Genomic DNA, 16,209 nt, shown 5'->3' with positions numbered 1-16,209 from the left:
GATTCTTTCAGGGAGATGCCCTGAGCCCACTGTGGTTCTGTCTAGCACTCAACCCACTATCCATCATGCTCGACAACAGTAAGTATGGATATACCCTCAAAGAAGGAAAGAAAAACCCGTACACTCTCTCCCACCTGATATAAATGGATGACACTATGTGGCAACCATGAAGCAAAGAATTTAGTAAAGATATCAGGATGGAATTTGGACTAGACAAATGCAAAAACCACAAACTGCATCAGGGTAAATTAGTCAGTTGAAACTATCATCTGTAGAATGGTAAAGAGATTGAAGACATGACAGAGGGAAAGATCTACAAATACCTGAGAGGATGATGCAGGTTCAGCAGTTAGAGCATACAGAGATCAAGGCCTGTGTAACCATCAGGCTTCTGAGTCTTTGATGGAAAAATACCATTAGCCACTCAAAAGCCTGCTCAAAACAAAGCTGAACAGAGGGAACACGATTAAGGCCATAATCACCTATGCAGTCCTAGTGCTAACATACTCCTACAGGATCACAGATTGGGCTAACACTAGGCTGGAGGATATTATAAGAAAGATGAGGGCAACGATGACCAAGATCCACCAACATCATCTGAAGTCAGCTGTGGAGAGACTGGCTATAGCTCAGAAGGAAGGAGAAAGGGGTTTGATAGACCTCATCAAGTAACAGAAGAAAGCAATAGCAAACCTGAAGGATTACTTCCAGAAAAACACAGAGCCACTCTACCAGGCCATAAGGAAGACAGAAAAGTGGCATACCCCACTCAACCTAAGCGAGGAGACCTATCCCACACAGACAGAACAAACGAAGCTAGAAAGATGGGCAAAGAACACACTCCATGGCAGACACTACACGCTCTTTCCAAAAACTGAAGGAGTCATGCTTGCCATTCAAGACCAGGTAATCAACACCAGGAACTATAAAAAATGCACTGCAAGGGCCCAGTGACAGATGACACATGGATGAAGCCACCTGGGCTTCAGAAACGATCCATCACATCACAGCAGGATGATCACCTAGACATAGCATACTTGTAGACACGACCAGATAGCTAGGATAATACATCAGCAAGAAAATACCAGTTGATTAAAGAAAGTGTACCATATTACAAGTATGAATCCCAAGCCAATACTAGAGACCTCACCCACAGCTATACTGAGACCACGCCATAATAACGGAGTAGACAATCCTGCACAACACACCAGACATAACCCTTGTCTGATCAACATAGCAGCGCCCAACACTGGCAACCTCCAAAAAATTTACAAGGAAAAGATCAGGAAGTACACAGACCTATGACAGGAGACCAAAGAGATGTGGCCGATGCAACAAGTAACGGCCATCCCAATCATGTGAATGGCCATTCCAATCACATCAATATCATTAATAAATAAACAGTACGTGGTCCAGCACCGAATCTTGAGACTCCACTAATAATGTTAGTGCTAGAAGTGTAGTGTCCATTAACAGCCACTCTGTCTATCACTTAACCATCCCTTTATTTGCAGCAGTAACTGACCACTAATGCCACATTGCTCCAATTTGTACAGCAGTCTTTCATGCAGTACAGTATTAAAAGCATAACTGAAATAAGTATGAGGTCAAAATTATTTCTCCATCCAGTTCCTTTCTTACTACATCACAGAAGATAACACTGCACAAAATTAATTTCCTCCCAGAAATAATTTAAACAGATTCTCATAGAAAGTATGTTCAAAAACTCAGATATGGGTCAAAAAGTTCTCACCATCCTCAGTTTTAAATATCATAGGTTAATGACCAAAAACCAAGACCTGTAATAGGTTTAATCGTACCAGTGCCAAAGCCACCAGAAAATTATGGACTTGGCTCTGATTCAGGATTGGAAAAGGAGTCTCCAGAAGATGCAAAACCCAGAACAAGTACAGATCCCGACTTTTTAACTCTTGATATTGCAAAGCCGCATCTAATCACTCAGGCAGAATTGAACAATTTGGTAAGAGATTTAGACCTCCCCAAAACCAAGGCTCAATTACTAGGATCATAGCTTCAACAGTGGAATCTTCTTGAAAATGGTGTCAGGGTATCTTTTTTATAGGAAGAGGCAGGATGGTGCTTTGGTTTAATGTAACAATGTCCAGGAATTAATGAAAGAGTTACATCTAAAGCACGTCCCTGAGCAGTGATGGCTTTTCATTAATTCTTGCAATGTCAATTTGAAAGCAGTTTTACTCCATAATGGAAATAAGTATCCATCTATACCAATGGACCATGCAGTTGACATGAAGGAAACATACAAGAACCTACAGGTTCTTTTGAAAAAAATATGCTATCGAGAATACAAACGGAATATCTACTGCAATATTTCTTAAGCGGAAGACTCTTCTGCATCTGGAAGCCTTGGATGCGGTATGGTGTATGCAGAATTACCTAGAGTTCTGTGAAATCGTGGAGGCTAAAGTCTGCTATATCCAATGCAACTCCAGCTCCTTGTGCTGGCATTTCTGTTCTCTGCAGCTCCTGGCGCTGCTGGCTTTCCAACAGACTGTGAACAGATGCAGCTCTTTCCAATGAAGTTTGGACTTTGTCTGAAATTTAATTATATGTATATTTATTTCTTATGTAATTTGATTATTTTCAGTTTGTTCATAAAATAATAAGATAAGTTCATCTCAATATAGTACGTAGAACACTTCCGTATGATACTCTCCAGAAATTAAAACGAAAAACTTACTAATGAGTAACAAATAATTTTAAAATTTTTAAATTTAAAAAAAAAATTTTAATTATTTGTTACTCTAATGTAAGTTTTTCGATTTTTTCGTTTTAATTTCTGGAGAGTATCATACGGAAGTGTTCTATGTACTATATTAAACTTCTCTTATTATTTTACAAATATTGATATCAACGTAGAACGTACTGAGCATTACAGATCTGGTTCATACTTTCAGTTTGTTCATATCAATCTTTTTTGGACATGGCAGGTTTTTTTCCCTCCCTGTACTTGGGCAAACAGGAGAGGGAGTATATAAGAGTACTGCTAAATTATGTGTAACTGATAGTGGGGTTGCCATTGGTTGGCTGGGACCGCTTTAAGTATTTTTTTTTTTTTTTTTGGTAGTTGTTGGCGCATCGGCTTCTGTGGCCAAAATGCACCTCCCAAGGTTTTTGCAGTACTTTGATCCAAGACCGAGGCGGGATTCGAACCCGCGACCTTTGGGTTGCCAGGTAGGCACTTTACCTACCCGGCTAGCCCGGTCGGCGCTTTAAGTAATAAATATCAAATGTGCTGACGTAAAAGTGGTAGCTTTGCTGACTGGGTTGCAAGGTGGATACACTAAATATTTTTTGCTTTTTATGCAAGTGGTTCAGCTGAGTGAAGGATTGCCACTATGGGGGAAAAAAAAAAGAAAAAAAATGGCCAGACCATTCAGAAACTACACCAGGCCAGAAAAATGTAGCACATCTTCCTTTGGTGGATAAATGAAAAATCTGTTTACCTCCATTGCACATCAAACTAGGTTTGATAAAAATATTTGTGAAAGCAATGGACAAAAAAAGGAAAGATTTTCCTGTTTGAGGGAAACATTTCCTTAAATCAGAAAGGTCAAGGATAAAAGAGGGAATTTTTGTGAGTCCTCAAATGAAACTGCTATTCCAAGATGAGGAACTGACTAAAAAATTAAATGCTACAGAAATAAGAGCCTGGAAGGCATTTGAAAATGTTTGCTGGAACTTTTAGGCAATGAGAAATCACAAAATTACAGTGAAATTGTGGATGAGCTAACTGTAGTGTACAGAGAGTTGGGATGCAACATTAATTAAATTTCTTTACTGCTACTAAGTTAAAGCTTCATTTCCATTGCATATTCATTAAAGCTTTGTTTCCTACATTCCTATTTAGACTTTTTTTCCCTGAAACCTTGGGAGCAGTCTCCAACGAACATGCCGAAAAGTTTCAACAAAATATTTCTCAAATAGAAAAAAGTTTTGTTATCAGATAAACTTTTCTGTAAGTAGAGTAAGGTTAAGAGACCCATTGTTCAATATTTAGTACTGTATGTAAAATTTTCTTAAAATATAAGAAATCTTTTTTTACTAGAAATTTAAATTTTAATTTTAGTTTTTTAATTTAATCCCTTCTCCCTTAAAATTGGTGGATGTTACAGAAATATGGTTGCCATATTTAAATTCAGCAACATCAAATCTACAAGAATCATCCTGAATTTTATCAGGGAGCAAAAAATGCTTTTTTAGCCACTGACCGGTGTAATCATACTTGACACTACAAGATCTTTCCTTAACAAATCTATGATGTGTTTGCCATAAAACTACATTCATCTCAAAATTACCCAACATTACTTCTTTAAACATTATTGCCATTATCATTTTTCTGAAACAAAAGCCTACAAGTGTGTAATTACTCACTTTGTTCCTTTGTGAATTGTGGAGACATTCGAACATTTTAATCTGTAAGAACTCCCTGAACTCAAGAATGCTCTCGATATGAGAAAGATTTTTTTTTACCTTTTTCATCACTGTTTATTTTAATATGCTTGGCAGAGCCGTGCCAAGGGCGAGGCAAACAAAGCTCTTGCCTCATGTGAAAAGCTGAAAGGGGTGCCAAAAGAAAGATTAACTAATTGCCAAAGTTGCCATCTCATTAACAGTAGGGGCAATTTTTCATTCTTGCCTCAGGTGCTAAAATGGCTTGGAACAGCCCTGATACTTGGATAGATTCAGTCAGCTGCAAGTGCTTTATTCACCTTTAGCTTTAACAATTTCTTTTGTGCTCTCCTCTCAGTTATTGCAAAATCATCTAGTTCCCAGTTATAACTTGGTATAAATGGTATCTGTATTTCCCTCCTTAGATTTGATTGCACATCAGTTGCTACTTACTATGTGCCTGATATTTTCTTGGAACATATCAGAAATATTACAATTATTCCACACATTTTTCTTCTTTGCCTCTATTCTCATGAGTTCATCTGGCATTCATTTAGTTCTCAACTTTGAACAATATCTCTTACTTGGTACAAAAGCCTAGTAGCTTCTTTGATTTCTTCCCTGAATACTTCCCATTTAGAATTTGGAGTTAGTAACATCATTAGTTAGTCCCACTGAAAAGAGCTTAAAATCTATCTAAGATCATTATAATCATTTCCATAAAAGCAAAAACCCTTCCCTTTACCCTTGGCAATAATTATATCTTTGATTAAGTCCCATATCAATACACTATGATCACTGCCACCTGGTGGTTCCTTAATCTATAGCTTTTTGATGCATGAAGAGTCACTGCTGATAGTCATATAACGTCATATGTATTGATTTTTCTTGTTGCCTTTCTGGCATGATGGTGTAGAAAACACTCATCCAAAAGGTCCAAAAATGTTCTGTAGCGTGAATAACCAATCCACAACTTCAGTATATATCTGGAAAGTTAAAATCCAACCCCCCCACAGCATAAGACATTCTTATTTACTGGCCCACTATTTGTCTGTATAGTGTTCATTATACTCAACAATAATTTGGCCTATAACATACTTATTCTTATTTCTGTTTTCTCAGTGTTTATGTCACACCAAACTGACTCAACATAACGCTTGGTCACCCATGTCAACTAGGCACACTGCCTTAGATTCTATGTGCTCATTAATTAAGAACATGACCACCACTACACTCCCTCTAGTCTTTTTTTTTTTTTTTTCTGTGTAGAATATGTACAGAAAAGACAGGACTAGAGGGCTACAGGACTATTCAAATTCTGCATTCCATATATATGAGTGACTTTAATATCCCTATAATGCAGGCATTATAGAAATAACAGTTTGTGCAAGTATTAAATATTTATTGGGAGATAGGTTGAACATTTTTAAATAATTTTATTTATTTATATAAAATTAATAAATAAACAATGATATATAATCAAATATTATAGAAAAAAATATTGGTTTATAATAATGCCAATATAATTCAAACAGCAGCAGGTACTGGATATATTAAGGTCTACTGAAAGGTTCGTAAGTAAAACAGATGATATATTATGTATATATCTTTATTGGGAGATAGGTTGAACATTTTTAAATAATTTTATTTATTTATATAAAATTAATAAATAAACAATGATATATAATCAAATATTATAGAAAAAATATTGGTTTATAATAATGCCAATATAATTCAAACAGCAGCAGGTACTGGATATATTAAGGTCTACTGAAAGGTTCGTAAGTAAAACAGATGATATATTATGTATATATCTTATGACCACTACAGCCATACATTTTATACCACCGAATTATCCTAAAGAAAATTAAAAAAACACTTGTAAAGACAATAATAATAATAAAAAAAAATTATTCTTTGAAAGCTAATTAGTGGATAACATCCAGTCTAATAATATTATAATTAACACTGAAAAAGAGGAAGAGGATACTTCTGAATTGTAAAGATAAAATATACCTTTTCACGAGTATGTACACATAAATGCATTTTTTCAGAGTCATTGCAATAACATTTCAAATAAGGTGCCATTCCATTACACACTACCATCTCTTATCTGTGTTTCTAATTAGGACACAGTTTCATTATATGGCAGAAGAAAAATTATCTTTTAAAATCAGGAGTACGTTGTACCTGCCAGCCATTTCTTCATGACTTACAAAAGTCAACTCTAAAGAAATTTTCTGTTCAAGATACTAATGAAAATGAATGTTATACATAAATAAGCGTGGAAGATTCTACTGCTTCAAAAAAAAAGTAATAAGTTTGTTTTAACCATATTTTTACTTTTTTTTTTACAATTTTTATTTTTTATTTTTGACACTTTTACTCTAATGATAGGCAATCAAGTTAAAATTTAAAATCATTTATGTAAAAAGTTTGTTTGCAAAACCACGAAAACTTTTTACATAAATGCACAGCAAACTCACTCGTGAAAAAGCTTACAAAAAAAACAACAAAAAAAGAAATGTCACAGAATTCTTACATAGCTGACATCTCAAGCCATGTTCTTTTGGTATCCTGTTTAACTGTACTAAAGGTGTGTTCCCAATTTGGTATAAGACATTTGGAAGAATTTTAGGATTAGCATTTTTTTGTCTGAAAAGTAAAAAAAAATATCATCATAAAATATCAAAAACATAATCAACAATTATTCAATGAGGTCATTAATAAATTTTCTACTCACAAAAAGTTTTAAAACTGTTTAGTTATTAACTTTTAATATAATATACTGGATAGAAATGATAGTTTTCTATTCATTGAATGTTCTTGAATGTTTAAATAAACACTGCAATCACTGTGGGCAAGCCCCTGTATGGTGCAGTCAATAAGACCATCTCCCTTTCATGGCAGAGCCACACTAAGTTCAAATCCTACAAATGATGAGAAAGGATAATGAACTGATAGTGGTTTATAAAGGTACTGATGGGAGGGTGGAGCAAAATGAATGTCAGTAAAATTTTCCCATTTCAATGGGACAAAAACCAAGTAATATAAATACAATATTAGTTATTTGGGAAAATTAGTTACCATTATTAGTTTTTCCCAGCTTTAACTACTGGAGAAAAACTAACAGACAGGACCTCAGAAAAATTAAATTTAATCAGTGCACTGCCAGCCACTGGAAATAAATCTTCCTGGATTGCAGAGATTCATAATTCTGGGAAATTTCAAGGAAAATTAAATTAATACCCTTGGCAGTGGGAAGGGTATTTAGGCTCTGTGTGATGAACTGGTTTCAATCTACAGACCTTCAATGTTATGCAGTTTATAACCAACCTATATAAATAACAATACACTATATTGTAACTATATAATAAAAAACAAGTATGTGCATTGTCTGCATGTAGGTATTATTGGCATATGACTGGCTGATATGAATGTGTGATGTCTTCATGAATGGACAGGTACCACTGCCCTGGATCTGACACCAACAGTTTCAAATTGAGGAAAGACAGTTGCTTATGTCATGCCAATTTCCTTTGTGGGCATGACATGAGATTCTAACACTGGCTGCAGCTGGTCTGGCCAGTGTGGGATTGCCAATGATAGCGACTTCACTCCCTCCCTCCCCCAAAACAGGGCATGCTGACTCTATGATTTTATCCTCATACTACTACCATCTCTTGAATTTCTAACTTCTTGTGGAAGTCTTTCTATCACCCACAACCTTTACCTATCATTCATAACTCAATCTGTCACTCCCATACTCCATTCCAATAAAAACTTTTTTCTTTTTTTAAGGAGCACCTCCCTGACAAGCTCAAGTGATGCCAGGGTTCACCCAGCTGAACTATTACACTACTACCTGGCCCACCTCCCTGTGATCACGGATGTTAACTAGGGGACTGTGGTGTTACATGGGTCCTAGGCCAAGAGACCAAATGAACAACAGACCAACATAACCTAACGTAATACAATGCAAACTATACATATACACACATTATCTGGCCTTTATTGCATTCCATAACTACACTGCAGAGTTGGGGGAAACACTATGTCATTATACAATACAGTGTATTGTTATTATGCAGTACATCTAGCCCATTGTTTAAAATAAGGAAATATTATTAATGAAATTGAGTATAATCATTTTATGAACCTAAGTGCTTTTCACTAATTCAGAAATTGTTAACATTCATTATTATTAATTTGGACCTACCCTCTTTTTTTCGCTTATTTTGACATTCTCCTGTTAACAACTGACTTATTTTGACATTCGACTGTCTCTAACATTCTATTATTAATATAATTTAAAATTTAATTTTAAAATATATTAACAGTAAAAATATATTTATTTGTACTGTTATTATATTTTAAAATCAATGTTAATTAAAAAAATTAAATTTAATTAAAAGGAAGATAGTGGGCATGATTTAATTCAACCATCTTTCCATTAAATGCCTAAGTGCTTTCAGAGGTAATGTCTCTGCAATCCTTGGCATTTGTGCCTTTCCGACAGCTGTGACCTTGGCAGCGGCATGGTGGGTGTGGTTTATTTATTTATTCTTTTGGTCAATATATGAGGCATGGATGGGATGAAGAAATGTTTCGGTCTATTGTTTCTACTTTCTAAGCAACAATTAGTACTGATTTATTGTTTCCATGTGGAAGTTGTTTATTCTTGATCCACAGTGCTTTTGTGAGTGACATGGGAGTTTTATGAGCGTTAAATAAAAATATTTTATACTTTATTATTTAATTCTTTGTAGTTATTCAATCCATCATCAATCATAAAGGTAAAAAAGATAAAAACTGCAGCCATTATCAACCCACTACAGGTTGAAAGCCTCTTCAACAACTCAGGTTGAAGGAAATCAATCAATCATCAATCATATCAGTGCGGGAAAAAAGTGTTGACAGTATCTGGATGAATATCTAGCTTATGGTTTTATTGAAAGCCCATTCGACCCAAGGTAGCCTATGTGTCTCATGCGTAATAGTTCTTTTTCAAATTAGGTTATGAAACCATCAAAACTTTTAGATCACTTAAAAAGGAAACATCCTGATAAAGTTGGTAAACATATCGAATATTTTAAAAATTTAAAACAGAATTTTGAGTAACGTAACAATGTTATTTTCTTATTTAAGAAGAACACACAAACAAATGACAATGGAATGATTGCATCTTATAAAATTGCAGAATTCATTGCAAAAACTGGTAGTGCTCATACAGTTGCTGAGACTGTGACACGACCTACATTAGGAGACTAATTTCAATAGTGATGCATCAAAATCTTTCCAGTATTTTAAAAACATTGCCATTCAGCAACGATTCCATTTAAAGATGGATCAATGAGATATCAGTTAACATTGAACAGCAGCTAACTGACAAACGAGAAAATTTTTATTCAGATTGATGAATCCACAGTTACTGACAATAAGGCCCATCTAAGAAACATTGTCTGACCAATTTAATTGGATACTATGACGTGGTCACAAAGAAACTAAATACCAAAAATAATTTTGTTATCATATACTTGGATTTCAGGAAAGCTTTTGATACTGTTGCACATGAAAACTGTACAAATTGGAGAGGTATGGAATTAAGTGTAAGTTGCTACAATAGATAAAGGAATGGTTGAGTGGAAGACGACAGAGAGTGGTAATCAATGGACACTGCTCTTCGAGGAAAAATATTATTAGTGGAGTTCCCCAGGGTTCGGTGTTGGGCCCATTGTTGTGTTATATATTTATCAATGATATTGATGAAGGTATATCAGGATTAATGTCCAAGTTTACAGATGATACAAAGGTTGGCAGGGTCGTTAGTTAGGCAGAGTAGGAGTGTGCTATAGGCCTAATAACTCTGATGAGTATAATAAGGAACTGTACAGGGAAATAGAGTGGGCCAGTAAATCAGAGAGTCTTATAATGGGAGATTTTAATTTCCCAGATATTGACTGGAATTTGGGGGCTGGTTACTCACACACTAGCAGGGCTTTTGTGGATTTATTGGATGATTGTTTTCTACATCAGCATGTTCGGGAGACAACTAGAGGGAGTAATACTCGTGATCTGATTATCAGTAGTGATTCTTCATGCATTAAGAATCTGCAGATAAATGAACCACTAGGTGGCAGTGATCACAGTGTGCTGAAGTGGGATTTACTCAAAAAGGCAACTACCATCAGGGGTAAAGGGAAGGGTTATTGCTTCCGTAAAGGCGACTACGATGGACTGAGACAGTATTTAAATTCTATACAGTGGGACCAACTGATGATGTTACCAACAGCCAATTCAAAATGGGAAGCATTCAAAGAACTTATCTTGGAAGCTACTAGGCTTTACATACCAACTAAGAAATATTGTTCAAGGTTTAGGCCAAAATGGATGTCAGATGAACTAATGAGGCATATGGCAGAGAAGAAAAATGCATGGGATACTTACAAATTAACACATGACACAGAAGCCTATGATAGATACAAGTTGATATGCAACCAAGTTACAAAGAAGGTTAGGCAGGCAAAGGCAGATTACGAGAAATCCTTGGCAACGGATGCAAAGAAAAACAGCAAAGAGTTCTTTACTTATGTTAACTCTAGAAGGAAGGGGATGAATCAGATTGGTCCACTTGATATTGATGGGTCAACTGTTGATGATCCTGCTCGGGTAGCTAACAAACTAAATGAATATTTTGCATCGACATTCACACATGAGGAGTTATTCAGCAAGAGGAATGCCAGAGGTGTATTCAACTCTAGCAGTAAGCTACAGAATCTTGAAATAACTGGGAGTAAAGTGGAGGAGAAACTGTTGAAGATAAACACAAGAAAGGCACCCGGGGTGGATGGGATCTATCCAGTTATATTAAAGGAGGCAGCAAAGGAAGTAAGCAAACCCTTAGCCATAATTATGAGAGCTTCCTTGGACTCAGGGGAGGTACCCATAGACTGGAAATGTGCAAATGTGACCCCAATTCACAAAGGAGGATCAAAGGCTGACACAAGTAATTATAGACCTGTGAGCTTAACTTCTGTTCCAGGAAAATTAATGGAGGCACTAGTTAAAGAAGCACTGCAGGCTCATTTAGACAAGACTTCAGTTATAGCTCAGACACAGCATGGTTTTATTAAGGGGAAGTCTTGCCTGACCAACTTGATTGGATACTATGATGCAGTCACAAAAGAACTGGATGCAGGGAATAACTTTGATATTATATACTTGGATCTTAGAAAGGCTTTTGATACTGTTGCACATGGAAGACTGCTACACAAATTGGAGGCAAGTTGCTGCTATGGATAAAGGGGTGGTTGAGGGGGAGAAGACAGAGAGTGGTAATCAATGGACACTGCTCATCGTGGACTAATGTTATTAGTGGAGTCCCTCGGGGCTCAGTGTTGGATCCATTATTGTTTTCTGTATTTATAAATGATATTGATGATGGTATATCAAGCTTAATGTCCAAGTTTGCAGACGATACAAAGGTTGGCAGGGTTGTCAAGGACACTACTGACACTATGCTGCTGCAACAGGATCTGGAGAGGTTGAGCAGATGGGCTGAGAGGTGGCAAATGAAGTTTAACAGTGACAAATGTAAAGTACTACACATGGGAAACAGCAACCCCAGAGCAACGTATCAACTCTGTGGTACTACACTGACAGTGGTAGAGAATGAAAGGGACTTGGGGGTGGTTGTGCAGGCAGATATGAAGTTCTCTGAGCAGTGCAGACGGGCTGCAAGAGTAGCTCATGGAGTATTATCAATGATATACAGGAATTTTTCCAGCAGGGATAAGCAGGGATAAGGAGGTGATTATTCCCTTGTATAAGGCAATGGTCAGGCCACACCTAGAGTACTGTATACAGGTCTGGAGGCCTCATTTCAAGAAGGATGTAGAGCTGCGGGAACGAGTACAGAGAAGGGCAACAAGATTAGTGAATGAAACAAAGGGGTGCTCTTACGAAGAAAGGCTTAAGTTTTGCAAATTACAGTGTCTGGAGACTAGGCACCAGCGAGGTGATCTTATAGAGGTGTATAAAGCCTTGAATGGTTTGAGCATGCTCAATGCTGATAGGATTCTTCCTCTAGCTCAGAATAATCACCTGAGAGGGCATAAATTCAAATTGAGGAAAGACAAAAGTAGGATAGATGTGCGGAAATTTGCCTTTAGCCAGCGGGTGGTTGGTTGGTGGAACAGACTTCCATCTCATGTAGTGGAAGTTGATAGCCTAAATAAATTTAAGGCTCAGCTGGACAGGTATTTTGAACGAATAGAGGGGTGAAGTGGAAGTGGGTTTTTGTTTTGTTTTTTTTTTTGGCTGATGCTGCATAAGCTTGCTTTCTTGCATCAAATGCCTCTACTAATGCTATATCAGGCTTAATGTCGAAGTTTGCAGATGATACAAAGGTTGGCAGGGTTGTTAATGACAGTAATGGCAGTGTGCTACTGCAACAGGATCTAGATAATTTGGGCAGATGGGCTAAGAAGTGGCAATTGAAGTTTAACCTTGACAAATGCAAAGTACTGCGCATGGGTAGAAGTAACCCCAGAGAAACGTACCAACTGTGTGGTACTACACTTATGGTGGTAGAAAATGAAAAAGATCTGGGAGTAATTGTGCAGTCAGATATGAAGTTTTCTGAGCAATGCAGACAGGCTGCCAGGGCAGGTCATGGGGTTTTGTCAATGATATATAAGAATTTTGCTAGCAGGGAGAAGGAGGTGATTGTCCCTCTGAATAAGGCAATGGTCAGGCCACGCCTTGAGTACTGGATACAGGTCTAGAGGCCTCATTTTAGGAAGGATGTAGATTTACTTGAGCGTGTACAGAGAAAGGCAACAAGATTGGTGAGGGGAATGAAGGGATCCTCTTACCAAGAGAAGCTTAAGTTCTGCAAATTGCAGTAGCTGGAGAGTAGACACCTGCGCGGTGATCTCTGATTGAGGTATATAAGGCCTTGAATGGGTTGAGCACGCTGAATTCTGATGGGATCCTTCCACTTGTTCAGATTACGAACCTAAGGGGGCATAAATTCAAATTAAGAAAGGACAGATGTAGAATAGATGTGCATCAATTTGCCTTTAGCCAGCGGGTGGTTAATTGCTGGAACAAACTTTCATCTGTCGTTGTGGAAGTTGATAGGTTGAATAAATTTAAAGAGGAACTGGACAGGCATTTGGAGGGAATGGTGCGATTTTTTTTTTTTTTTTTTTTGGCTGATGCTGCATAAGCTCATACACTTGCTTTCTTGCATCACATGCCACTACTACTACTACTACTACATATACTATATTGGCTTGGATTTTTTGAAAACTTAATGAAGTATCACTTTGACTTCAAAGGAAACTAATTATGGTGATAGACTGCAAACGCGTATTAAAAGTCTTCACTAAAAAACTGTAAATATTTGAAAGCAATTTAATGAGAAAACAATTTCATAGCATGCAAGAGTTAGCTGAAACCGATCAATCTCTCACCGAGAATGATCTTAATTATTCAGATCATTTCTGTTCTTTAAAAGGTGAAATTAAAAATAGATTTTCAGATTTATTTTATTTTTAAGGGAAGCCATGGATGTTAGATCCAATTGGATGTGATGCCAGGTCTTCTAGTGAAGGAATTCAAGAAGAACTCACTGAATTAAAATGTAATGAAGAATGCAAATATAAATTTGAAAAAATGTGAAATGGCTAAGTTGTGGGGATCAAAAACAACTAAACTTCTTTATCCAACAAGGGTCTGAAATGGCCAAAGTACTGCTTTGTTTTCCAACATCTTATATGATTGAAAGTGGTTTTAGTTCAGTAAATAAAATATGAACAAAAAAGGAAAGAAACAGAACTGATATATGTTCAAGAGGAGACATTAGAATTAAACTTACTAACATCATATTGAAAATTGAACTTTTGGTTAAGCATCAGGATCAGAGATCCCATTGAATAAAAAGAGAAAGTATAAAGTATTTTCTTGTTTAATATTTCATGGAGGGCGATAATTAAAAAAAGGTTAAGGGCTCATTGCAACATGCAGTAACATTTCTTATAAACCAACTAACCAATCTTTCAAAAACAGAATCAATTATAGGTCTACTGATATTTGGAAATGTAATGTCCAAAATATGAAATATGAATATATTACTGTCTATTTCAAAATGTGCTTTTTCATCTCTTCCCTTCTCCAATCCTGCTCACCTCCCCATAAGAAGTACAATACTGTACAATAAATATTTTGCTCATCTTTCTTTTTTTCATGTTTTACATTTTAAATGAAATTTTAAAAAAGGGATACATATCATTTAGAGAAGTACCGTATTTCCAAATGTATAAGACGCACCCTTTTTCGAAAAATTTTGGGGTCTAAAAACTGGGTGCATCTTATACATGTGGTTGTAGATTTTTTTACTTGCATTTCCCGCTTTTACGTGCTTCTTGTCTTTGCACTCATTGTTTCACACTTGTTACCAGTATATTAGGTTACGTTTTGCCAAGTTCTGCCCAGAAATGGCTCAGAAAAGATTTTCATACACTGCTGAATTCAAGTTAAAAGTGATCCAGTTTGCAAAAGTGAATGGAAATCGTGCTGCCGAACATAAGTTTGGTCCTCCTCCAACTGAGAAAACAATCCGAGACTGGCTACGGGAATAAGAAACCCTACTGAAAACACCACGGCAGAAGAAGGCCATGAGAGGCAAGTCAGCAAAATGGCCTGATTTAGAGAGGGAATTGAAGATATGGAGCAAAGGGCAATTGGAATTCCTGCGTCCACAAAGATGGTTCAGCATGAGGCAAGAAGAATTGCTGATGAAAAAGAAGTTACTGATTTCAAAGGAGGACACAATTGGTGCTTCAGGTTCATGAAACGGAATGGACTAAGCATTGCCCAAAAGATGCCTGAAAGCTATGAGCAGAAGGTCCTTGAATTTCATCGTTTTGTCATTCAATGTCGGAAGACGCATCAGTTTGAGTTGGGACAGATTGCAAATATGTACGAAGTTCCCCTTCAATTTGATGTCCCAAGTAACAGAACTGTTGATAAGAAGGGGGTGAAAACTGTAACTGTGAAGACAAGTGGACATGAAAAGAGCCATTATACAATTGTTCTAGCTTGTGCCAAAGGAACCAAGCTGCCTCCTATGCTAATTTTCAAACGCAAAACAATGCCGAAAGAAGACATTCCTTGGGGAGTGATTGTCCACGTTCATGACAAGGGTTGGATGGATCAGGATGGGATGAAGATCTAGTTTGAGAAAGTTTGGAGCAGGAGACCAGGTGGGCTCTTATGCAAACCTGCCTTATTGGTGCTTGATCAGTTCAGGGCACACATAACAAAAAACACAAAGAAGATTGCTGCAAAGCAAAAAACAAAACTTGCCGTCATACCTGGAGGCTTGACATCCCAGCTCCAACCACTTGATGTCAGCATTAACAAACCCTTCAAAGCTGCCATGAGAGATGAATGGAACCAATGGATGAAGTCTTCTGGGGACAATTTTACACCAGCAGGAAGAGTGAAGAAACCAACTATAGGAGAAGTTTGTACCTGGGTGAAAAGATTCTGGGATAATATCAAGATTGAGATTGTTGTCAAGTCATTTAAGAAGTGTGGCATTTCAAATGCCATAGATGGAACTGAGGATGAGGCAATATATGAAGACAGTGATTCGTCATCAGACACAGATGAGGACAAGCTAATGGATGAGAGTTTTGACAGTGATGAGGAGTTGTATGAATTTTATGATGAATAAAACTTGAGTTCAATAACTTTATGTAATACATA

General features: G+C 36.7%; 1 protein-coding gene across 5 annotated transcripts in view; it reads right to left on the bottom strand.

Moving 5' to 3' along the window:
* Cbs (Cystathionine beta-synthase) overlaps nt 1–16,209 on the bottom strand; it is a 244,741-nt gene that overhangs the window by 144,106 nt on the left and 84,426 nt on the right. For all 5 annotated transcript variants that reach the window (XM_090381660.1, XM_090381658.1, XM_090381662.1 and 2 more), the window contains exon 3: nt 6,974–7,086. In XM_090381660.1, coding sequence (XP_090237786.1) covers nt 6,974–7,086 — 113 coding nt within the window. The remainder of the gene's footprint in view (nt 1–6,973; nt 7,087–16,209) is intronic.

This window comes from Mastigoproctus giganteus, chromosome 9, assembly GCF_048544385.1.
Source record: "Mastigoproctus giganteus isolate SK-2022 chromosome 9, ASM4854438v1, whole genome shotgun sequence".
Classification (NCBI taxonomy): domain Eukaryota; kingdom Metazoa; phylum Arthropoda; class Arachnida; order Uropygi; family Thelyphonidae; genus Mastigoproctus; species Mastigoproctus giganteus.
Note: the sequence above shows the minus strand (reverse complement) of the source record. Positions and strands in the feature narration are given on the sequence as shown.